This window comes from Tachyglossus aculeatus, chromosome 22, assembly GCF_015852505.1.
Source record: "Tachyglossus aculeatus isolate mTacAcu1 chromosome 22, mTacAcu1.pri, whole genome shotgun sequence".
Taxonomy (NCBI): Eukaryota; Metazoa; Chordata; class Mammalia; order Monotremata; family Tachyglossidae; genus Tachyglossus; species Tachyglossus aculeatus.
This window is the reverse complement of record NC_052087.1, coordinates 1,313,888-1,339,877: the sequence shown is the minus strand read 5'-3', so window position 1 is coordinate 1,339,877 and position 25,990 is coordinate 1,313,888. Positions and strand designations below refer to the sequence as shown.

General features: G+C 44.6%; 1 protein-coding gene across 1 annotated transcript in view; it reads left to right on the top strand.

Annotated features, from left to right (window-relative positions):
- The first annotated feature begins 6,740 nt into the window (after positions 1-6,740).
- The window catches only part of PLCE1 (phospholipase C epsilon 1), a 217,648-nt gene continuing 198,398 nt past the window's right edge, over positions 6,741-25,990 (top strand). The window contains exons 1-2 of the mRNA XM_038764430.1: positions 6,741-6,785; positions 7,472-7,748. Coding sequence (XP_038620358.1) covers positions 6,741-6,785; positions 7,472-7,748 — 322 coding nt within the window. The remainder of the gene's footprint in view (positions 6,786-7,471; positions 7,749-25,990) is intronic.

Sequence of the window (25,990 nt, the reverse complement as noted above, 5' to 3'; positions counted from 1 at the left end):
CCCTGCCTTCTGTCTCTCCACTCAAGTCCATACTTCTCTCTGCTGCCCGGCTCATGTTTCTACAAAAGTGTTCAGTCCATGTTCCCCACTCCTCAAGAACCTGCAGTGGGTGCCCATCCACCTCCGAGTCAAACAGAAATTCCTTGCCATTGCCATTGGCTCAATCACCTGCCCCTGCTGACCTTACCTCGCTGCTCTCCAACTACCACCCAGCCCACACACTTTGCTATTTTAATGCCAACCTACTCAGTGAACCTCGATCTTGCCACCAACCTCTCACCCACTTCCTGCCTCTCGACTGGTACACCTTCCCTCATCGTATCTGACAGACAATCACTGTCCCCAACTTCAAAGACTTATTGAAAGCACATCTCCTCTAAGAGGCCTTCCCTGACTAAGCCCTCATTTCTTCATCTTCCACTCTATTCTACAACACCCTTGCACTTGGATTTCCTCCCTTTATTCGCCCTCCCTCAGCCCCACAGCACTTATGTACATATCTTAATTTGTTTATATTAATGGCTGTCTCCCACTCTCTAAGCTCACTGTGGTCAGGAAGCATGTCTACCAACTCTGTTATATTGTACTCTCCCAAGTGCTTAATATTGTGCCCTACACACAGTAATCACTCAATAAATACGATTGATCATTGATCATTAGATTGATCCTAAGTGTTTAGGAGGCACTGCAGTGCTTAAGTGGCTGTTGTAGAGGTATGTGCTGGGAAAATTAACAATACATTGGAGAAGGTCTCCTGACGGAGATTTGATTTCAGAAAACCTTTGAAAATGGGGAGACCAGTAGTCTGCCTGATATGAAGCAGGAGAGAGTCCCAGGCACTGGGGAGGCTGTGAGCAAGAAGTTGGAGATGGGAGTGAGGCACAGGGAGTAGATTAGCAGAAGAGGAATAAAGTGTGTAAACTAGGGTGTAATGGGAGAAGAAAGCGGAAAAATAGAAAGGAGAGAGCTGATTGAGTGCCTTAAAACTCATGGCCGGATATTTCCGCTTGATGCATAGAGGAACTGGTACCCAGTAAAAGTTTTTGAAGAGTGAAAGATATTTGCAGAATGCTGTTTAAGAAAATTGTCTGGGCAATATGTACTGGAGAGGAGAAAGACTGGAGGCAGAAAGACCAATAAATAAATAGGTTGATATGTAGTTTAGATGGGAAATGACAAATGCCTGGACCAGGGTGATGGCCATTAGAGTGGAGAGGAAGGGACAGATTCAGGAAATGTCACAGAAGAAAACCTGACAAGATTTGGCAACGACCTGGACTGTAGGACTTGAACGAGAGAAAAGTCAAAGATAGCATCAAGGGTATAGGCTCCAGAGATGGGGACAAGGGTGATGTTACCTGATGTATTTGGAAAGGTAGCTGGAGTAGAGGATTCAGGTGGGAAAATTAGTTCACAGACATCCCTGTAGAAATGTTCTGGAGGTGTAAGAAAATGTGAGGTGGCAGAGAAGGTGAGAGGTTGGGATTAGTACGGTAGATTGTGAAGTTATCTTTCTAGAGGTGGTGGCTCTCAAGGGAGTGAGTGTAAAGTGAGAAAGGAAGGGGATCCAGACCAGAGCCTTGAGTGACAACAGCAGTGAGGGTGCAAGATATGAAGGAAGAACTGGCACAGACTGAAAAGGAACAACCAAAAAGGTAAGAGGTAAGAGAACAATGTCAGAAAGACCAAGGTTAGATTGTGTTTCCAGAAGGATTCCCTTCTGAAGGATTCTGATCTTCAGGATCAGAGGACTAAAATAGAATGAAATCCATTAGATGGGGTAAGAAAGAGCCTGTAAGCTCGCTATGGGCAGAGACCATATCTACTAACTCTGTTATATTGTACTTTTCCAAGCGCTTAGTACAGTGCTCTGCATCCAGTACACTCTTAATAAATATGATTGATTGGTTAGTGACCTTGGAGAGTGGGTTCTCAATGGAGTGAAAGGAGACAAAAAGCAGATTGTAGTGAGTCAAGGAGAGAATTGGAGGAGAGGAAGCAGAGACAGCATGTAGGTACAGTTCATTCAAGGCGTTTGAACAGGAATTGGAGCAGAGAGATTGGGCAATGCTGGAAGGTGCTGCGGGATCCAATGAAGAATCTGCCATTTTTTACAATGGTATTTGTCAAGCTCTTTCTGTATGTCAGCACTGTTCTAAGCTCTGGGGTAGATGCAATTTATTCAGGTCGGACACAGTCCCTGCCCCACACAGGGCTTCCAATCTAGGGAGGAGGGAGAACATGTATTTCTTCTCAATTTTACCGTTGAGGAACCTGAGGCCCAGATGAGTTAAGTGATTCGCCCAAGGTCACAGCAAAAAATTGGCAGAGCCAGGATTAGAAACCAGGTTTTCTGACTCCAAGGCCCCTGTTGTTTCCACTAGGCCACACTGCTTTCCTTGATCACTTCGCGAACCATCCTTAGTAATTGTGTATTTTATTCCTAGTCTCTACCTGGTGTATAGATTGTGTTTATTTACAGGCATAAATTTTATTTATATAATTATCTGTACATTTACTCTTTTTAGTGGTACTTGTTAAGTATCTACTGTGAGCCAGGCACTGTACTAAAAGCTGGAGTAGATACAAGTTACTCATGTTGGACTCAGTCCATGTCCCACGTGGGGCTCACAGACTTAATCCCCGTTTTATAACTGAGGCACAGAGAAGTTAAGTGACTTGCCCAAAGTCACACAGCATACAAGTGGTGGAACCGGGATTAGAACCCAGGATCTCCTGATGTCCAGGCCTCTGCTTCTCATCTGTTCACCTCTTTCATCCTATATGTTTGTACTATTTCCTGCTTTCTCCTTCCTTGTTCTTTTTCTTGCTTTCACGCTCGGTAAATAATTTTCCTCTGTCTCCTCCATTAGACTGTAAGCCCCTTTAGGACAGGGGATGTATGCCTTGCTTCTCTGGTGCTCCTCCAAGTGCTTAGCTCAGTATCTTACACTCAGTAGATGCCAAATAAATTTATATCATTGATTGTTTGACACATCCAGCAGGATCTGGGAATGGCCACGCATGGAGAACTCGGGTTACAGTAAGGAACTCCGCGGTATAATGCAAGTTTTTTGTGCCTTGAGAGCAGCGCTTCCAAGATAAGATTCCTGCCCAGTAGCTTCCCACAATGGGTGCATGCAGTGAGAGCTCCCTGCTGCCCTCCTCGCCACAGTGGCTCCACGCTTTTGGAAAGTGCCACTGTTCCTCAAAACACCTCCAAGGAATGGAGCCTACTTTAGAGTTTGAATAATGTGGCAGGCCCTGCAGCTCTCTTCCTGAAAATGGAACAGAGGAAGGAGACCAACGGGCCGGGGACCTAAGTTATAAAATCCTTTGTAGATCGTCAAGTACACATTGCTCAGCCCAGTGTTGCCAGATGGAGGAATTGGGTAACAATCATTCACCCTACTCCCTAAGGAGATTCTTTCTTGTCAGCAGTCACCACAGATTATGCTTGTCTCCCTGAAGTGATTCAGAAGCGGTTCAGTTCCGCTGTGGGCCCCGTTTGGGTACTACAGCTGATAGGGTTGTTCGACTCCTTCAGCTATAATACACTCAATCAATAGACCCCTGGAGTTTGATAGCACTTGGTTAGCACCCTTGGAGCCTAGTAGTTGTCCCAGAGAAATGTTCACTTTACCCCTGATGCTTGGGCCTCTTCAAGGAGGCTAATGGGACTAAGAGCCTCTAGGGAGCAGGGTCTCAAACCCAGATAGAATATTTTAGGATTGGGCCTACATTCCTTCCTGCCTCGGGGGCCCAAATGAGAGCAAATGTGTCTGTGACCCAAATGACTTCGGCCATTTCCGCGTCGCCCACCTGGGAAACCATTTTCCCTCTTAGAAGAAGTCTTTAACTGGGTCTCCTCCTATTCTCAGGCTACACTCACTCCTTTAGGGAGCTCATCTGCTTCCACTGTTTCAACTCCTACCTCTATGCAGGTGGTTCCTTGTTTCTGTTGCTTAGTTCCACCCTCTCTCCTGTGCATCTCCTTCGGCCTCTTGGACATCTCTGCATGAATATCCTGCCAGCTCCTCAACCTCAACATGCCCAAAGCTGACCTCCTTATCTTCCCTCCCTAATTCTCCCCTGCACCCAACTCTCCCACGTGTATATATACACATGTGTGCATATGTTTGTACAGATTTATTGCTCTATTTTACTTGTACATATTTACTATTCTATTTATTTTGTTAATAATGTGCATTTAGCTTTAATTCTATTTATTCTGACGACTTGACACCTGTCCACATGGTTTGTTTTGTTGTCTGTCTCCCCCTTCTAGACTGTGAGCCCGTTGTTGAGTAGGGACTGTCTCTATATGTCGCCAACTTGTACTTCCCAAGCACTTAGTACAGTGCTCTGCACATTATAAGTGCTCAATAAATACGACTGAATGAAAGAATGAATGAATGAACTCTCCCATCCCGGTAATGTGGTGATAGTGGATAGAGCACTGGGAGCCAGAAGATCATCAGTTCTGATCCTGGCTCCGCCACTTGTCTGCTGTGTGACCTTGGGCAAGTCACCTCACTTCTCTGGGCCTCAGTTACCTTCTCTGTAAATTGAGGATTGAGATTGTGAGCCTCACGTGGGACAGGGATTCTGTCCAAACTGATTTACTTGTATCCACCCCAGTGTTTAGTATAATGCCTGGCACATGATGATGATGATGGCATTTGTTAAGCTCTTCCTATGTGCCACGCACTGTTCTAAGCACTGGGGGGGATACAACGTAACCAGGTTGTCCCATGTGGGGCTCACAGTCTTACTTCCCATTTTACAGATGAGGTAACTGAGGCCCAGAGAAGTTCAGTGACTTGCCCAAAGTCACACAGCTGACAAATGGCAGAGCTAGGATTAGAATGCATGACCTCTGACTCCCAAGCCCGGGCTCTTTCCACTGAGCCACGCTGCTTCTCTACATAGTAAGCGCTTAACAAATACCGTAATTATCATTATTATTATCCCCATCCTCCTTTTCTCTTGTGCCCACAACCATGACATAATCTTTATCTCCTCCCTCTTTCCACACACCATGTTCAGTCTAGCAACAAATCCAGGTAGCTTTTCCTCCCCGAAGTATCGCGAGTCTGCCCCTTGATCTCCATCCACACTGCCGCCTCATTGGTTTTTACTCTCATATCCTGATTTGATAACTGCATCAATCAGTTATTAGGAAGGGCATAGGCCACGGAGTCAGAAGACCTGGGCTCTAAAACAGAATCCACCATCTGCCTGCTCTGAAACCTTGGGTAATTCACTTTACTTCTCTGGGTCTTATCTGTGAAGTGGGGATTAAATATCTATTTCTTTCTTAAACTGTCATTCCCTTGTGGGACAGGGATTGGGGTTGACTTGATTATCTTGTATCTAACCCAGTGCCTTGTACAGGGCTTCTCGCATAGTAAGTGCCTAACAAGTACCACCGTTGCTGCTATTGCCATTATTGTGATTTTCAACCTCTTCGCAGACCTGACTGACTCCAATCTCTCCCCTCCCCAGTTTGTACTTCACTCTGTGCCCTGGATCATTCCTGTAAAACATCATTCTGCTCACTTCCTTTCTTCGCCTCGAAAACCTTCAGTAATTACCCATTCTTCTCCATGTCGAGCAGAAACTTCTGACCATTAGCTTTAAGGCATTCAATCAGCATCCCCTCACCCACTTCTTATCCCCTGTCCTCTCCTATTACACCATAACTCTTGTGCTTCATTCCTCCCGAGCCAACCTACTCACTTATTTAATTCTCGCTTCTCTTCCCTTCATCTTCTTGTTCTCACGCTCTCCCCACATTCATTTAGCAGACCACTGCTCTCCCCACTTCAAAGGGCTTTGGAAATCACAAGTCCTCCAGGAGGCCTTCCCTGATTAATCTCTCATGTCCCCAACCTCTATCTCCTATCATTTCAGCATTTCCAGGACACCTAAGAACTTGGGAGCTCACTTCCCTACCGGTGTGCTCATGTACATAACAGTAAATCCCCTAGGTATTAATAATAATCACCATAACAACATTAATAATGGTAATAACTGTATTAAGTGGTGGGATAGATACTAGATAAAGTAAGTCGAACACTGTCCTTCACCCGCGCGAGACTCGTAGCCTAAGTGGAAGGGAAAACAGGTTTTCCTCCCCCGTTTTACAGATGAGGAAACTGAGAAGTGACTTGCCCAAGATCACAGTGCACCTAGGCCTTTGTTCTTTCCACTAGGCATGCTGCTCAGGGTAAGGGATCATGTCTACAAACTCTGCAGTCCTCTTGCCAAAGTTTAGTGCGGGTGATCTGAACAGAGTAAACACTCACTAAATACTCTTGATTGATTGATGATCACTTTGTGCTCAAACTTCCAAAGATGCTGGGAGACTAGGTAAAAGGCGATCAGGCTTTAGCATCCTGTTTGGAAAATTGGAAATCCGGTACCTGCATAGATTACAGAAGTACACGAAACATAAGACTGTGAGCCATCCTGGGTCAGACCCATGTCCATCCAGCCAAGGATTTTGTGTCCATTCAATCCATCAATCAGTGGTATTTACTGAGTGCTTACTCTGTGCAGAGCCCTGCACTAAGCATTTGGGAAAACACAATAAACAGAGTTTATAGAATGGTCTAGTGATGTAAACAGGAGATTTAGGAGAACCATGTGACAGTTTCCAACCTGGTCATTCATCCTCAGAAGTAGCGTCCCTAGCTTTCTGCTTTTTATCCCCAGTTTCCTTTTAGAAATCCATTATGAATCTCTTGCCAGTGAATTTACCCAAATTACTCTCCAGTCAAGTATGATTTTCAATGTCCACAGCTTCTGGTGAAAAATAATTCTAAACTGATATTACCTTCTGTGTAAAGGACTTTTTCCTTTTGTTTGACTTGAAGCTGCTACCCTCAAGCTTCACTGAGTGTCCCTAGTCTTTGTGCTGTGCGGTTTGGTGAGCGAGCTCATGTTTTTCATGATGACAAGGAAAATTTGTCTATTTGGAACCTTATTCGTATTTATCTTTCATTGACTACCTGAGAAGCAGCATGGCTCAGTGGAAAAGAGCACGGGCTTTAGAGTCAGAGGTCATGAGTTCAAATCCCGGTTCTGCCAATTGTCAGCCATGTGACTTTGGGCAAGTCACTTCACTTCCCTGGGCCTCAGTTACCTCATCTGTAAAATGGGGGTTAAGACTGTGAGCCCCCTGTGGGACAACCTGATCACCTTGTGACCTCCCCAGTGCTTAGAACAGTGCTTTAGCGCTTAATAAATGCCATTATCATTATTATTATTATCTTTCTGGGGTGATTACATTTTTCTGATTAGTCATAGGTTTTTGATAGTTTCATAGTCATGCCTGAGTAGGTATATTTGCCCCTGGAATCCACTGAAGTCCAAATGAGTTAACTGGCATTCTATTAGAAAGTTAATTTTCTCTTCTGAGTGATTAAATTAATGCCTCCTGGTTTTTTTTTTGTCCTATTCACAGATCTACAATGCATTGAGGAGGGGAGAGGAAGCAGAAGAGACAGTTGGATATTTTTTCCATCATTTCAGTAATGTGTCAGCCTGGAATTGTGTCTGCTCTAATTCGTATTTAAAACTGGGTTCTCGAGGAGCTGTCATTGAATACCGCGCCTCGCTTGGTAGAACGTGCGTGTCTCAGTTCCTTGTCGGATCGCTGCTAGAAGCCACTGCCTCTTTGGGTGCCAGGAGCGGATCTGTAAACGTATCAGGCGGTTCAACAGGAGGAACGGCGCTGAAAGGTAATGGCCTAAAGCTGTCTCTGTTGGGGTGTTCAGATTTTAAGTACAGAACCCACAAATGATCTTTTGCAGAAGGAATTTAGACTCCCAAATATGTGACTTACCTGTAAATCCTTGAAAGGACGTGCTTCTGGCCAGTAGTCACAAAGGTTATCGAGTCAAGGGAGGCCAATTAAAATGCTTTATATGTGGCATATAGTCCAAAAAATGAAAACCGCCGCAGCAAGTTCACCTCTGGCCAGTGCTGTCATATTTGGCTTGTAGTACCTAACTCTGAATTTGCCTTATGTTTCTCTTGAAAGCCTGTACTTAAAAATGAGGGCCCCATTTATTTGGTTGCACTGTGACATGGTGATCTGTCTGCCGCACTTGCCTCCCAGTTTTCAGCCAAGTTGCTATATTGTCTGTAGCCTTGTAGTCCTGTCTTGTCTTATGCCGTCAAGTTGTCTCCGACCCGTAGCGAGACCACGGACACATCTCCCCCAGAATGTCCCACTCTCCATCTGCAATCATTCTGGTAGTGTATCCCCAGAGTTTTCTTGGTAAAAATACAGAAGTGTTTTACCACTGCCTCCTTCTGCGCGGTAAACTTGAGTCTCCGCCCTCGACTCTCTCATGCTGCTGCTGCCCAGCACAGGGGAATTTTGACTTGTAGCAGATTGCCTTCTGCTCGCTAGCCACTGCTAGGAGTGGAATGGATATGCCTCTGCTTGACTCTCCCTCCCATAGTTGAGACGGGTAGAGTATTGGAAACTCTCCAAGTGTGACTCTGAGAGGATAGCCTTGTTGTACTGCATCCTTAAAACATGTCCTCTTCCCTCCATGTCCTGGCTATCCAAATTCAGCTCACCATACAACACCTGTTTGAGTATTCCACTGTCATTCATTCTCCTCACGTCTCACCCAGCACAGCTGTGTTCCAGTGAGCAAAACGGCAGTGATTTGACATTGTTGCCATTTCGTCTTGCCAATGTCTTGCAATTTGGTGTCGAGTTTAGCTCGTAAATTACACTGAATGGCATCACTCAGGGCGTCGGAAGTGGCATCTGTGGAGAGAACGTATCTCACAACTGTACAGAAGTTTGGCCAGCACTGTAGATCTTTAGGCCCAGAGAATCTACTCAGGCCCCCAGCATCAATGCTACTCTCACATTCCGTTGGGCAACCTCCCGATGTTTTACTTCTTTGCCTCTCAGCAAGTGTCAGGGTTGGCTTCAGATGGTAAGCGAGTGAGGTGGTTTCCTCAGGACACAAGGTAAAAGGGACTGTAGCGGGGGATACCAGTGGGGTAGGGCTCCTTACCAAGGCGGCAGAGACAAGAGCTATGTGTCGCTCTGTCCCTATAAGATGGTGGCAGCAAGGTTTTGATTCTAGAAGGATAGAGGGATAAAATTTTGGATTTTGGAGCCAAGCTGCCAGAGACACTCAGTGGAAGGGGGGCCGTGGGGTGGCCAAGAGGGTGATGGAGATTGGACTGTAAGCTCGTTATGGGGAGGGAACGTTTCTGCTCATTCTGTTGTACTGTACTCTCCAAAGCGCTTACTACAGTGTTCTGTGCATAGTACGTGCTCAGTGAAATGAAATGAAATGACTGGGTGAACTGGACAGGCTTCTGCAAAATGATATTCTAGGACATCACGTGGAATGGGAGACACAGTAAATTCTTCCCCTGCCTCATTGTGGCCAAATGTGAGAAACAGCATGGCTCAATGGAAAGAGCATGGGCTTGGGAGTTAGAGGTCATGGGTTCAAATCCCAACTCCGCCAATTGTCAGCTGTGTGACTTTGGGCAAGTCACTTAACTTCTCTGTGCCTCAGTTCCCTCATCTGTAAAATGGAGGTGAAGACTGTGAGCCCCACGTGGGACAATCTGATCACCTTGTATCCTCCTTAGTGCTTAGAACAGTGCTTTGCACATAGTAAGTGCTTAACAAATGTTATTATTATTATTATTATGTGTGAAACTGGCTTTTCTGTCTCCGTTTAGAATTCTTTGATGATGCTTAGTTCCATGTTACTGTTTAAGAATTCTTTTGTTATTAGGGGCCATTTCCCTAAAGGTGGCAGACACATTTCATCAGTTTTGTTTTTCAGTCTGATTGTCAGTTTGTAACACCTGGCTGTGTTACACCTACGTTACACCCATCAGGGATTCTCTGCTCTATGTCCTGCTGGAAAGAGTCCCCGGAGTCACTTCAGGAACACAGAGACTCTGGGCACAGGTTTGGGATGCCAGTTCAGCGCTTTCCAAGTCCCTGCACCCAGCCAGCAACACTGCCGCTCCCCCTCAACCGAAGCCCAGGTATCAGCCTGAAAGCAAAGGGGTCATCGGCGAAGCCCATGGACAAAGTGCTCTCTCCCACTCCCGCAGCTTCCCAGGCCCACGTGCCTCCCCAGCACCCAGAGCTCCTCCTCCAGCCCTTTTACCACAGGCAGACATCAAGATCTGAGATCTCAGCAATATCTAATAGTTTCTTAATCTGATGATAATCGCCTTTCCCTAGAATGAATATTTCCCGCCCCACCCCCAGACCCCATTTTACAGATCAGTATGTCACTCGAGGCATCCCAGGCTCCCTTTCCTTTGGTCCTTCCCCCTCTTCTCTCAGGAAGTCCCAGGTCCCAGTCTCACCCTCTCTGTGTCATTTGGTTGCAAGGTCTTTTAGCATCCTTTCTCCTCACTCTGGATCACGGACCACCAGGGTAACCCTAAATTTCATCTGGGATCCCCTCCGATCCCCCTCTGTGTCCATCCAGAGTCCACATCATGAGCCTTCCCTTTGTCCTGCTCTCTTAGGAACACAGCTTGCCATACCTCTCCTCTTCACGATGGCCGTTGGTCTTCTTCTCCAACTTTCTGGCCCCACTACGTCCTCCCCAGTCCTTCTCTCAGTTTGGTTCAGCTAATTATTTTACACTTACTTTAGGGAGGGATTATCACAGACTGACTCTCCCAACTTCCTCTTCCCTCTCCCAAGTGCGGACCAGCTGGACTGGGCCATCCCACTGAACGATTTGGCAAATCACTTTGCAGCCATGTCTGGAAATTATTTTGTAAATCAATGATGATGATGATGATGATGGCATTTGTTAAGCGCTTACTGTGTACAAAGCACTGTTCTTAGCGCTGTGGGGGGAATACAAGGTGATCAGGTTGTCCCACGCGGGGCTCACAGTCTTAATCCCCATTTTACAGATGAGGTAACTGAGGCTCAGAGAAGTGAAGTGACTTGCCCAAGGTCACACAGCAGGCATGTGGTGGAGTCAGGATTCGAACCCACGACCTCTGACTCCAAAGCCGGGCTCTTTCCACTGAGCCACGCTGCTTCTCAATGGTAAAATCAATGGTATTTACTGAGCACTTCCGACGTTCAGAGCACCATACTAAGCACCTGCCCTTGAATTTACAATCTAGTATGGGAAATAGAAATTTAAAGAAGTTACATGTATGGGAAGCAGATGAAGATATGGATATGTATGCTTTGCATGATGGGGGTGGGACAGATGTCAAAATGCTTAGGGGTTAGGAAACCAGGTGCATAGATCACATGGAAGGGAGGAAGAATAGGGTGGGGGGAAGTTCATGGAGTCTTAGATCGTTTGGCCGGTCACGGAAGAGCTGGGATTGCCTTTTGCCTTGTCATATCAATTCCCCACTGTCAATTGGGTAAAACAGATTTGTACGGTGGACCCTGTCTTGTTCAAGTTATTTTATGCAGCCATGCTTGAGGATACAATAAGAGACCTGGAAGCTGTTGTTAGAACACGCTTCCAATCCCTGGGTAACATCTTCTAATTAAACAGGCTATGATTATCATCTAAAATCACAGAGACAGTAATTTAGAGTTGCTATATATACATGATTGCCCCTTAGAGGTGCATACCCAGCAGGTTCATTTAAAAACTACTTAGATAAGCTTTTCCTCAATTAACAATGCTTATGTGCAGATGGTGTTTTCTTAGGACAGTTGCTTGAAGTCTATCTCTCATGAGATTTATTTGAAAATGAGACATACTTTCATTTTATTCATGGTGCAATCAAGTCTGTGCTGAAAAACTAAATGGATCAGCCCAACTACAATTAAGCAGGCTAATTGGAGGATGATTTGTAAAGCAATTTGAAGTTTTTCTCCTCGAAATATGTAAGAAGGGTATAAAATTTCAATTACTTAATTACTTTATTAATTAGTTTTATTTAATTTTTTATGTTGTTAGATGTTCCAGTCACCTTTGTGGTTTGTAGGCCACACTGTGCCAAGTAATTACACAGTGTATTTGATGGCTGTCCTAGAATCCCATTTTGTCAGGCAATATGGAGACCCTGGAGTGGGAGAGAGAGACACAGAGAGAGAGAGATCCGTCCCTCAGAAGACATTCTCAGGCCTCAGTTAGTTGCCTTGGTCCTAACTTGAAGCCCGTTGTTGGGTAGGGATTGTCTCTATCTGTTGCCGAATTGTACTTTCCAAGCGCTTAGTACAGTGTTCTGCACACAGTAAGCACTCAATAAATACGATTGAATGAGTGAATAAATTCTTCTCCCTCTCTGACCATTTTTGACCCTCTAGACTGTAAGCTACTTGTGGGCTAGGATTGTGTCTACCAACTCTAGTGTATTTTCCCAAGTGCTTAGTACAGTGCTGTCCACACAGTAAGTACTCAATAAATACCCTTGATTGATTTTTCTCAATTTCGTTTACTGACACTTTTAACCTAAACAGTGAAAGTCCCATTCTCTATTTGCTCTATACTCACTCACTTGGGGAGCTCTTGTACTTTCAATTTTCCCAAATCTCCTTCTTCAGTCCTAACCTCTCATCTGTTCTTCAGTTCCACATTTCGTCTTGCCCCCAGGATGTCTCAATCAGTCCACAGTAGTTACTGAGCACCTAATGCGAGCAGTACGGAGGGGAATAATAATAATGACATTTATTAAAGCGCTTACTATGTGCCAAGCACTTTTCTAAGCACTGGGGAGGTTACAGGGTGATCAGGTTGTCCCACGGGGGGCTCACAGTCTTAACCCCCATTTTACAGATGAGGTAACTGAGGCATGGAGAAGTAAAGTGACTTGCCCGAAGTCACACAGCTGATGATTGGCAGAGCCGGGATAGGCACAGTTCCGTGTCAGGAAGCTTATAATCTATGTCAGGAGACAAACACTAAATAATAACATATAGGAGTAAAAAGAGAATGGAAAGATGGATTTGTGGACGGCTAAACTCTTAAATAGTAGATTACATATGTCTACATGTTTAGAAGTGCACAGGCAGATTGTAAATACAGAAGTGTGGAAGTGGTAGAAGTTCTGAAATGGGTAGTTGGGACGATGTGACCTAGGATGAAGTAAAATTAATCAAGGAGGATCTTCTGGAGGAGGTGGGATTTCGGAAGAATTTTAAAGATGGGAAGACTATTCATAACTACTACTACTACTACTACTACTACTACTACTACTACTACTACTACCACTACCTCTCCTTCTCCTTCTCCTTCTCCTTCTCCTTCTTCTTCTTCTTCTTCTTCTTCTTCTTCTTCTTCTTCTTCTTCTTCTTCTTTTCTTCTTCTTCTTCTTTTCTTCTTATTTTCTTCTTCTCTTCTTCTTCTTCTTCTTCTTCTTCTTCTTCTTCTTCTTCTTTCTTCTTCTTCTTTCTTCTTCTTCTTCTTTCTTCTTCTTCTTCTTCCTGGATATTCAGTCCATGTCTCCCCACTCCTCAAGACTACCAGATGACTGCCAATCTACCTCCACATCAAACAGAAACTCCTTACCAGAGGCTTTAAAGCACCAATTATCTTGCCCCACCCTTCTAAACCTAACTAATCTACTGCAGCCCAGCCCATATACTCCACTCTTTTAGTGCCAGCCTTCTCACTGTGCTCCAGTCTTTTCCATCTTACTCCTTTCCCATGTCCTCCCCATAGCTTGGAATTCATTTTCCCCTCCATATACACCAGACCACCACTTTCTCCACCTTCAAAGTATTATTAAGATCACCAGAGGCCTCCCCTGATTAAGCCTTCTTTTCCCCAGTTCCCTTTCCTTTCTGCACCGTCTGTGCACTTAGATCTGCTTCTGAAGCAGCGTGGCTCAGTGGAAAGAGCCCAGGCTTTGGAATCAGAAGTCATGGGTTCAAATCCCTGTTCTGCCAACTGTCAGCTGTGTGACTTTGGGCACTTCTCTGGGCCTCAGTTACCTCATCTGTAAAATGGAGATTAAAACTGTAAGCCCCCCGTGGGGCAACCTGATCACCTTGTAACCACCCCAGCGCTTAGAACAGTGCTTTGCACATAGTAAGCGCTTAACAAGTGCCATTATTATTATTATTATCTGTGACCTTTAGACATTTGATATTCATTCCCATCCCCAACCCCACAGCACTTATTTAGAAGCCTTTAAATTATATATTATAAATTACTTATTAGTATTAATGCCTGTCTCCCCCTCTAAACTTCCCATAAATTCATTATGGGCAGAACATATCTGCTAGCTCTGTTGCATTGTACAGTGCTCTGCTCATAGGAAGTGCTCAATAAATACCATTGATTAATTCATCATCATCCTAAAATGCAAGTAAGGATGCCCACTTCATTCATTCATTCATTCATTCAATCGTATTTATTGAGCGCTTACTGTGTGCAGAGCTCTATACTAAGCACTTGGGAAGTACAAGTTGGCAACATATAGAGATGGTCCCTACCCAACAACGGGCTCACAGTCTAGAGGGAATAATGATGGTATTTGTTAAGTGCTTACTATGTGCAAAGCACTGTTCTAAGCGCTGGGGGGATACAAAGTGATCACATTGTCCCATGTGGAGTTTACAGTCTTAATTCCCATTTTACAGATGAGGTAACTGAGGCTCAGAGAAGTTAAGTGACTTGCCCAAGATCACACAGCAGACATGTTGGGGAGCCGGGATTAGAACGCATGACCTCTGATTCCCAAGCCCGGGCTCTTTCCACTGAGCCAAAACCTTGGGCAAGTCATTTTGCGTTTCTGTGCCTCAGTTACCTCACCTGTAAAATGGGGATTAAGACTGTGAGCCCTATGTGGGACAGGGATTGTGTCCAACCTTATTAGCTTGTATCTACCCCAGCACTTAGTACAGTGCCTGTGAGCCCATTGTTGGGTAGGGACCGCCTCTATATGTTGCCAACTTGTACTTCCCAAGCGCTTAGTCCAGTGCTCTGCCCACAGTAAGCGCTCAATAAATACGATTGAATGGATGAATGAATGAAGTTATTGTGTCCTTAGCTGGTTAAAGCCAAAGAGAAAACCTCACCACCTGCTCTCAAATCAGATTGGAATTAAAACAGAGGCTGATCTTCTCTCAGCAGAATGAGAGGGAGCTTTGGAGTCAGAGCAATTCCATATAAGGCTCAGCTCGGCCAGGGTGTAAGCTTTGAACCCTGGCAGCAAAATCAGACTCTTCCTAGAAAGGCCAAAGCCCCAGTGGATGCAGGGAAATGAAGGAAATCATCCCGTTTGCTCCCGTGGACTGGAAGTTATTCCTCTCTTTCCCCGCATGCCCCTTGACAGTTTTCACCCAGACCCCTGATTAAAGGGTTTAAATGCACACACCTCTTATCCAGAGGCTCACTGTGGCCCAGCTGTCTACCTGCTAGGGGGACCGTGGGTCTGGTCTGGAGTTGTGTGTTACCGTCTTTTACTTAGGGAAGGATTATTGGTCGTGAACTTTGTTCTTATGGATGGAACTGAAAAGCTCAGTTGTTCGTATGATTGACAGCAGCAATCAATCAATCAATCGTATCTATTGAGCACTTACTGTTTGCAGAGCACTACAAACTAAGCTTGGGAGTACAGAAGCAGAGAAGCAGCGTGGCTCAGTGGAAAGCGCCCGGGCTTTGGAGTCAGAGGTCATGGGGTTCAAATCCCGGCTCCGGCGCTTGTCAGCTGTGTGACTTTGGGCAAGTCACTTCACTTCTCTGGGCCTCAGTTACCCCATTTGTAAAATGGGGGTCTAGACTGTGGGCCCCCCGTGGGACAACCCGATCACCTTGTAACCTCCCCAGCACTTTGCACATAGCGCTTAGTAAATGCCATCATCATCATCATTACAGTATGACTGTTTTATGGACACTGTGAGCCCGCTGTTGGGTAGGGACCATCTCTATATGTTGCCAACTTGTTCTTCCCAAGCGCTTAGTACAGTTCTCTGCACACAGTAAGCGCTCAATAAATACGATTGAATGAATGAATGAATGACACCTTCTCTGCCCCCAACCTAGGCCTGCCTCGCTCCCCTTTGCTAAACCTCAGTCACACTGGTCCCTGAAGTCTCCTCCGAGGCAGCAGGATCAGGGAAAGGGCTCTGAAAAGCCCCAAATGCTCTTTACCACCCAGGCTAATGAAATGGTAATTGCATGCCAACGGCAGGCTCTGAGGCAGCACTGGTGAGGTATCCCGGATATTTATTTGGTGCTGACAGCAGGTCAGAAATGGAAAGTTTCCATAAAAAAAAATCGGTTCCAAAAATATGTTTCGCATTGGGCAGACCCAGCCACTGTCTCCACATAGTTTCTACTGGTACAGTGAGATCTCTGGTCTGTGTTTAGAGAGCAGCAAGGACCATGATAAAACTGATAAAACTGGGGGCTTCATGCAAACAAAGCTTTGTCTTTAAACTAAAGTTTGTACATTGTTATGGAGATGAATCTGATTTTATAATCAAAATTTAATAGAATTTTAAAGTGCACGAAGCTAATATCTTAAAGGGTGTTAAAATTGTTTATTGTTTTGAAGCCTTGAAAATTCACTGAAGCAAGCTATAAAAATTATTTTCCCTGGCAATGTTTATAGAGGGAGAAAGCCATGAATCTAATTCGTGGCTACGAATCTGTCGATCCATAGCAAACTCTTGGAGGAAAAAGCCTTCACAATAGGTTTAGCCAACCCTTGGTGATACAACACCAGAAACGTCAAAAATTTAGCAGAGATGAAAGGAACGGGGACAGAAAAATGTTATTAATTTGTGCTCTTCTTTTCAAAAGACACTGTTTATTTTTCATTTAGGTTGAAGCACCAGAACACTTGGACCATCTTTAATAATAATAATGGCATTTATTAAGTGCTTACTATGTGCAAAGCACTGTTCTAAGCACCGGGGAGGTTACGAGGTGATCAGGTTGTCCCATGTGGTGCTCACAGTCTTAATCCCCATTTTACAGATGAGGGAACTGAGGCCCAGAGAAGTGAAGTGACTTGCCCAAAGTCACACAGCTGACAATTGGCGGAGCTGGGACTTGAACCCATGACCTCTGACTCCAAAGCCCGTACTCTTTCCACTGAGCCACGCTGCTTCTCTAAAGAAGCAATCATTTTATAAGTCTTATTTTTTGAGCACTCACTGGGTGCAGGGTACTATATTAAGCACTTGGGAGAGTACAACACAGTATAACAGATATATACACAAAGAGCTTACAGTCTAGAGAGGGAGACAGACATTAATGTAAATCAATAAATTACGGATATGTACATAAGTACTGTGGGTCTAGGGTCGGGGGTCGTGAATAAAGGGAGCAAGTTAGGGCAGTGCAGAAGGAAGCGGGAAAAGAAGAAATGAGGGTTTAGGGAAGGTCTCTTGGAGGAGATAATATTGATGGTATTTGTTAAGCGTTTACTATGTGCCAAGCACTGTTCTAAGCACTGGGGGAGATACAAGTTAATCAGGTTGTTGCAAGTGGGGCTTACAATCTTAATCCCCATTTTACAGATGAGGTAACTGAGGCACAGAGACATGAAATGTCTTGCCCATAGTCCCACAGCGGAAAAGTGGAGGAGGCGGAATTAGAACTCACGCCCTCTGACTCCCAAGCCCGGGCTCTTGTCACTAAATCACGCTGCTTAATCTTGTCTAGCTCGCCACCGACCTCTCTCCCACATCCTGCCTTTGGCCTGGAATGCCCTCCCTTTCCATATCGGACAGAAAATTACTCTCCCTCCCTTTAAAGCCATATTCAAGGCACATCTCCTTGAAGATGATAAGCAGCGTGGCTCAGTGGAAAGAGCCAAGGCTTGGGAGTCAGAGAATGTGGGTTCTAATCCCTCCTCTGTCACTTGTCTGCTGTGTGACCTTGGGCAAACCACTTCACTTCTCTGTGCCTCAGTTCCCTCATCTGTAAAATGGGGATGAAGACTGCGAGCCCCATGAGGGACAACCTGATTACCTTGTATCCTCCCCAGCACTTAGAACAGTGCTTTGCACATAGTAAGTGCTTAACAAATGCCATTATTATTATTATTATTATTATTATTATTATTACCCCACCACTTAGAGCAGTACTTGGCACATAGTAAGCACTTAACGAATACTATAGTTATTATTATGGTCCAGTGAGTAGGTTGGCATTAGAGTGAAATGTGCAGGCTGGGTGTAAAGATTTTTATTATTTTTTTCTCTTCCTGCCAGACATTTTCTTTGAAAATAAATGTTTGTGAGTTTTTCTAAATTCTGGAAGAGCATTTGCCCCCTTGAAAGGAATTTAGTAGCAGCAGTAGTAGTAGCAGTAGCAATAGTAATAATAATAATTGTGGTATTTGTTAAGCAGTTACTGTGTGCCAAGCACTGTACTAAGCGTTGAGTTGGATACAAGCAAATTGGATTGGACACAGTCCCTGTCCTTCATGGGGCTCACAGTCTCAATCCCCATTTTACAGATAAGGTAACTGAGGTGCAGAGAAGTGAAGTGACTTACCCAAGGTCAGTCAGCAGATAAGTAGCAGCAGTAGCAGTAATAGAATTTATTGAGCTTCCACTGGGTGCAATGCTGTGCACTAAGCACTTGGGAAGAACAAAACAAGGAATTGATACTTTCCCTGCCCACAAAGAACATACACTCTAACAGGAGAAACAGACAGGGGAAGCAGCATGGCTCAGTGGAAAGAGTGCGGGCTTGGGAGTCAGAGGTCATGGGTTCTAGTCCCGGGTCCTCCACTTGTCAGCTGTGTGACCTTGGGCAAGCCACTTCACTCTCTGTGCCTCAATTACCTCATCTGTAAAATGGGGATTAAGACCGTGAGCCCCACGTGGGACAATCTGATCACCTTGTAGCCCCCCCAGCACTTAGAACAGTGCTGCACACATAGTAAGCACTTAACAAATACCACCATTATTATTTATAAAGAGAGTAACAAAAATAAGTATTTGAATAAACATATGTTAAAGTGCAGGTGATGGGTAAAATTAAGCACATAATGCTAGGGAAGAACAGTGGCTTTGCATGAACTGAGGAGCTGGAAATTAATCAGAAAAGTCTTGCTGGCAAAGGTAGGATAATAGGAAGACTTTAAATATGGGGAAAGCTGTGGTCTGTCAATCAGTCAAATCAATGGTATTCTTAGAATGCTTAATGTATGCAGAGCACTTTATTGTGTGCAGACACTGTGCCAAACACTTGAGTTTCCTGTCCTCTAGAAGCAGGAAAGACAGACACTAAATTAAAATAAATGATGAAGGAGGAAAAGGGGATATATGCATGTTAGTGTTTAAGTAGTGGGGTATCTATTTTTCTTTCTTAATGGTATTTGTTAAGAGCTAGGTACTGTGCTAAGCACTGGGGTAGATACAAGTTAATCGGATTGGACACAGTCCGTGTCCCACATGGGGCTCACAGACCAAATCCCCATTTTACAGATGAGGTAACTGAGGCAAAGAGAATTTAAGTGACTCACCGAAGGTCACGCAACAGATAAACAGATGAGCTGGGATTAGAAACTGGGTCCTTCTGACTTCAAGGCTCGTATTCTATCCACCAGCTCATGCTGCTTCTCTATTTTGCATATTTTATACATTTAAATGATGTCTATAAGTGCTATGAGAGGTTGGAGATTCAAGTGGTTAGGTGGTACAGAATTTTTGAAGTAGCAGTTGTGGAAGCATAGACAGAGAAGATTGGAAAGGAATTGGCCAAGGCCTCCTGGAGAAGATGGGATTTGAAAATGGAAAGAAGTAGGTTCTGGTGGATAAGGGTTTGTCTCTTTTTATCGCTGTATTGTACTTTCCAAACACTTGGTACAGTGCTCTGCACACAGTAAGCGCTCAATAAATACAACTGAATGAATGGATGTAGGGACCATCTCTATATGTTGCCTATTTGTACTTCCCAAGCTCTGCTCAATAAATACGATTGAATAAATGAATGGATGAATAAACGAATGGTGAATGTGACAAGAGTGGGCATGCCAGGTAGAAGGGCGGGCTTCAGCAAAATCTTGGCTTTAGCCAGGACCCACGCGACTCTTCCCCCCGTTCCCTGCCTGCAAGCGACGCCAGTAAGAAGAAACACCCAGTAATCTGAGACTAGTGATTCCTGGGTCCCCACAGCCTCTTGTTCCTCAGCAGAACAACAATTTCAGCCAAAACACTCAAAGACCAAGAGACCCAAGATCCCCGGGTCCAGAGTGCGGCATGCAAAGGAGAGACAGAAAACCCGCACAAAGGCCCAGGAGCAAAAAAAGCAAAAAGGCCTGACTGTAAGAGTGACCCTGGGGGAAGAGCCCCTACCAGTTCTAGGGCTCAAATCTTACACCCTCCACTGCCTTCCCTGGCTCCCTTCTCCCTCCCTTCCTCTCCCCCCACCTGTTTACCGAGAGCAGCCGCTTGGAGAGCAGAGCAAAGTTTGTCCCTTCCTTTAGCTGTCACACCACTGGATTAGTGTGTTCAGGCATGTTACATACATTTGGCATGACCTTCCAAATGAGGCTCTAGTCTGTAAGCTCACTGTGAGCAGGGCATGTGTCAGTTTATTGTTGTATTGTACTCTCCCAAGTGCTTAGTACAGTGCTCTGCACACGGTAAGTGCTCCAGAAATACGACCGACTGACTGAATCTCTAGCTACAAAAAAATTGTCATCTTTGCCTCTGTGCATGTCTGGTTGCAGTGGGAAGGATGCAGTTTTGTCAGGGCCAAGCCTTTTGAAGACTTCCTCTACCATTAGCCCTTCAGTTTTGCTCCTTCTGACCTCACCTAGACTTGCATATAGTAATATTATTGTTATTATTAGTAGTAGTAGTAGTACTAGTAGTGGGGGTAAGGAGGGAGGGGCAGAAGGCCCCTCCAAACAAAACACCACTCCTAGTGGGACACCTGCACCCAGTTTCAACTCCCATTAAAACATTCTAGGAATGGATTCAAACCTCGATTTAGTTCTGAATGGTGGCCAGGGACCGATGCGGGCGAGCCACTGTACAGTAATCACCACACATTGACTGAATTTGACATTCTTGCTGTAGAAGAAAGGTCAAAAGAGACTTAAAAACAAAAGGAGAAAAAAATAGCCCATGATAAAATGCAAACTTTCAGAAAACTCAGAAAGGAATAGACAAGTAAAATACCAAAAGCCTAGAGGCTGTGAAAAAACATGCACATTTTAAAAGTAAAGGAAAAAAGCATGCCTCAGAAGAAAAGTTGAGATGACCTAATCAAAACCTAAATTCACGTAGCTGACAACGGAGAAATAAAATCTCCTTTAAAAATGGAAAGCTCACTTCCCCAAGATCATTCATTCATTCATTCATTCAGTAGTATTTATTGAGTGCTTACTGTGTGCAGAGCACTGTACTAAGCGCTTGGGAAGTACAAGTTGACAACATATAGAAACAGTCCCTATCCAACAGTGGGCTCACAGTCTAGAAGGGGGAGACAGAGAACAAAACAAAACGTATTAACAAAATAAAATAAATAGAATAAATATGTACAAATAAAATAGAGTAATACGTACAAACATATATACATATATACAGGTGCTGTGGGGAGGGAAAGGAGGTAAGGGGAGGGGATGAGGAGGGGGAGGAGGGGGCTCAGTCTGGGATCAGACTGAGATCAGGGAAGCCCACAAATAGTGAATGATCAGATGCAAACGAATTTAGGTGGGCCAATTCATTCATGCATTCATTCATTCAATCATATTTACTGAGCGCTTACTGTGTGCAGAGCACTGTACTGTACTTGGGAAGTACAAGTTGGCAACATATAGAGATGTTCTCTACCCAACAGTGGGCTCACAGTCTAGAAGGGAGAGACAGACAACAAAACAAAACATGTGGACAGGTGTCAAGTCATAACAATAAATAGAAATAAAGCTAGATGCACATCATTAACAAAATTAATAGAATAGTAAATATGTACAAGTAAAATAAATAGAGTAATAAATCTGTACAAACATATATACAGATGCTGTGGGGAGGGGAAGAAGGTAGGGTTGGGGGGATGGGGAGGAGGAGAGGAAAAAGAGGGCTCAGTCTGGGCCAATAAAGAGGTGGCAGTGCATCTCTGGAAGCATTTCAGTGGTAATCATAAAACAGTCTTCAAAATATGTCAAAAGCTGGGAAATGTATTGAAGTCTTATTCTTAAGGCTGACTATATGTAGAATGCTGTACCAGGTACTTGGTAATATTTAATAAGAAACACTTCCCCACGGCAAAAACCTGAAAACTTTTATTTGAAATTTGCACTTCAACTCAATTCACTCTCTACACCTACTTGAGGAGGGGGTATAATAATAATAATAATAATAATAATAATAATAATAATGGTATTTGTTAAGCGCTTGCTATGTGCCAGGCACTGTAGTAAGCTCTGGGGTGGATACAAGCAAATCAGGTTGGATGCAGTCCCTGTCCCACATGGGGCTCACAGTCTCAATCATCATTTTACAGAGGAGGTAACTGAGGCCCAGAGCAGTGAAGTGACTTGTAGAAGGTCACACAGCAGACAAATGGCACATCTGGGATTAGAACCCAGGACCTTCTGACTCTCAGTCCCACGCTCTAACCACTCTGCCCTGCTGCTTCTCACTATGCCTTGCTGCTTCTCTGAGTATGGTATCGAAGGAGGGCAAGCTGTTAGCACTCTTAAAAAAAAAAAAGAATTGTGCTGTTCTGTCTTAACCATCCCAGTTCGTAGCACATAATAGGTGCATAATAAATACCATTCATTCATTCATTTAGTCATATTTATTGAGCGCCTACTGTGTACGGATCACTGTACTGAGCACTTGGGAAGTACAAGTCGGCAACATATAGAGATGGTCCCTACCCAACAACGGGTTCACAGTCTAGAAGGGGGAGACAGAGGACAAAACAAAACACGTGGACAGGTGTCAAGTCGTCAGAACAAATAGAATTCAAGCTAAATGCACCATAATTACTGTGAGAAGGCAGACAACATATTACACATCACCGAATATGAATTTGGTAAAATGATGAGAGCATAGATCCGAATGATATAAACATTTTATCAGCAGTCGTGTCATGGGTTTTTTTGGCAGTCTTTTCGTTGGAACCAGAACTCATGGCGATCCCGCAGGATATTTTACACCCAGGTGATAAGAAATGTAGGTGGGTGTTCATTCCCCAGGGAGGTGGTATTAGAGGGGAGTCTTTCGCTTTCTGCTAGAAGCCTGCTCTAGGTTGTCTAGGTAGCTCTTTCTCTCTTTACCCTCTTTCCCTTCCCCCCTGACTGTTTCTCTCCCATCGCTCTCACTTGCTCGCTCTCACTTGCTCCCATTCACACCTCCTGCCCCGGGCTCTTTTCAGCTGTCCTCCCCATGCTCCAAAACCTGTTCCACCACAGCAGGCATTAGAAGCAGTAACAGTGAGAGCCTCTGTCAGTCCGTTCTCCACCAGACCAGATCTCTGCTTCCAGGGAGAAAGGCTGCTCTGCCCCCAGGCCTCGGGACTCCCCATCCGCCCCTACTCTGCTTCCTCACAGCAGGCTGCAGTCAATGGAGGGAGAGGGAGGCCTTCTTCACGTTTCAAACATTGGTAAGGCTGAGATGTGGCAATGGCAGGAGTTAAGACCGCAGCCACGAGGAGCCCGAAACTCCGCTTCAAAGGACCCTGCTTGCTTGTTCTGAATTGATTTTTCTGCATTCATTGCTGTTCTCGTCTTTTATGTCATTGTTGTGTTTTCACTGTAACCTCGCCTTCTGTGTCTCTCACTGGTCCCCTTTTCCCTATATGTAATTCTCCAATTTACATTGTTCCCAGGGACTTGTTTTTATATTTGTTTGTTTTTTTGTTTTAACAGTGTTTATTAAGCACTTGGCTGTTCTAAATGTTGGGGTAGATACAGAGATGCAGCGTGGCTTGGTGGAAAAAGCACGGACTTGGGAGTCAGAGATTGTGGGTTCAAATCCCAGCTCCGCCACTTGTCAACTGTGTGACTTTGGGCAAGTCACATAACCTCTCTGTGCCTTAGGCACAGATTAAGACTGTGCTTAATAAATTGCTTAAACTTATAAAAGAAATAAACAAATTGCTTAATAATTGCTTAATAAAAGTGTGACTGGGATTAAGACTGTGAGCCCCACGTGGGACAACCTGATTACCTTGTATCTACCCCAGCACTTTGAACAGTGCTTGGCACATAGTAAGCGCTTAACAAATGCAATTATTATTTTTCCAGTGCTTAGAACAGTGCTTTGTACATAGTAAGCGCTTAACAAATGCCATCGTCATTATTATAATCAGGTTGGACACTGTCCCTGCCCCACATAGGGATCAAAGTTTAAATTGTAGGGAGGAAGATTTAATCCCATTTTCCAGATGAGGTAACTGAGGCACAGAGAAGTTAAGTGACTTTCCCAAGTGGAGGAGCCAGGATTAGAACCCAGGTCCTCTGACTCCCAGGGCTGTGCTCTTAACACTGGACCATGCTGCTTGGTACAATGCTTTGCCCGCACACCCTCCCACTCGCAGTTCCTCCCCTCCCTTCCCCAAATTCCCATTATACTCCTCCCACCTGGACCAGACTGGCTTCAGGTTTTATAACTCACTCCCTCTGGGCAGCATATCCAGCTCTGGCCATTCCTGTTGCTTCCCTCACCAGAGACCCCCAAAGCCCATGGGGTGACATGATAAGACAGGGAAGGAGAGGACCCCTCGGTCCTCCCTTCCAATGCTCCCCAGTCAGCTCAAAGCCTTACTCTCAGCGTGATTCTGACTTGAATTAAAGCGGGAAGGCCGTCCTGGAATCGCCCAGAATAGTCACATAAGGGATGAACTTGAAGTTAATGTCGTCTAATGATTTGCAAGGTAAATGGAAGAAATTGTGAGAAAAGGAGAGACGACAAGTAAAGACTGTGTTGCAAGAATCAATCTTCCTGAAGTACTGCTTAGGGGACACCTCTCCACTCCTCAAAAGCCTTCTAGCTCCTCTGCTTTCTCCCTTTAACCCACTTTTCCTTCTAACTTTTTGACTTCAGTCAATAACACCACAATCTTCCTGGTCCCGAAGTCCACAACTTTGGGGCAGTACTCGATTTTTCACTGTCTTTCAGCTCCCACATTCGATGAATGAATTATGCAGCATCTCCAACACATAGTGTTTCAACCAATGCCATACTTTGTTATTCATTCATTCATTCAATCGTATTTATTGAGCGCTTATTGTGTGCAGAGCACTGTACTAAGCGCTTGGGAAGAACAAGTTGGCAACATATAGAGACGGTCCCTACCCAACAGTGGGCTCACAACTCCCCTCAATCTCTGCTCTGCTCCAGTTGAGGTGGTTTTTGTGAGAAAACCTTGGTTTTCCTTGGTTTTCCAATAGCTGTAAGAGTAGCAGTAGCTTTAGGACAGGGAAACAGAGAGTGAGTGAGGAAAGGGAGATGAGGAAGGGAGGAAGTGAAGACAGAGTGGGAGTGAGTAAATAATTATGGAATTTATTAAGCATTTACTATGTGCCAGGCACTCTACTAAGCGCTGGGGTGGATACAAGCAAATCTGGTTGGACACAGTTCCTGTCCTGCACAGGGCTCACGGTATTATTCCCCATTTTACAGATGAGGTAACTGAGGTACAGAGAAATGAAGTCTTTCCTAAGGTCAAACAACAGACAAGCGGAGGAGTCAGGATTAGAACCCATGACCTTCTGACTCCCAGGCGCGTGCTCTATCCTCTATACTATGCTGCTTCCCAATAATAATTGTGGTGTGTAAGCCCTTACTTTATGCCTGACACTATACTTAAGTGCTGGGGTAGATAATAATAATAATAATGATAAAAATGGCATTAGTTAAGCGCTTACTATGTGCAAAGCAGTGTTCTAAGCACTGGGGAGGATACAAGGTGATCAGATTATCCCACGTGGGGCTCACAGTCTTCATCCCCGTTTTACAGATGAGGTAACTGAGGCCCAGAGAAGTGAAGTGACTTGCCGAGAGTCACGCAGCTGACAATTGGCGGAGCCGGGATTTGAACCCATGACCTCTGACTCCTGA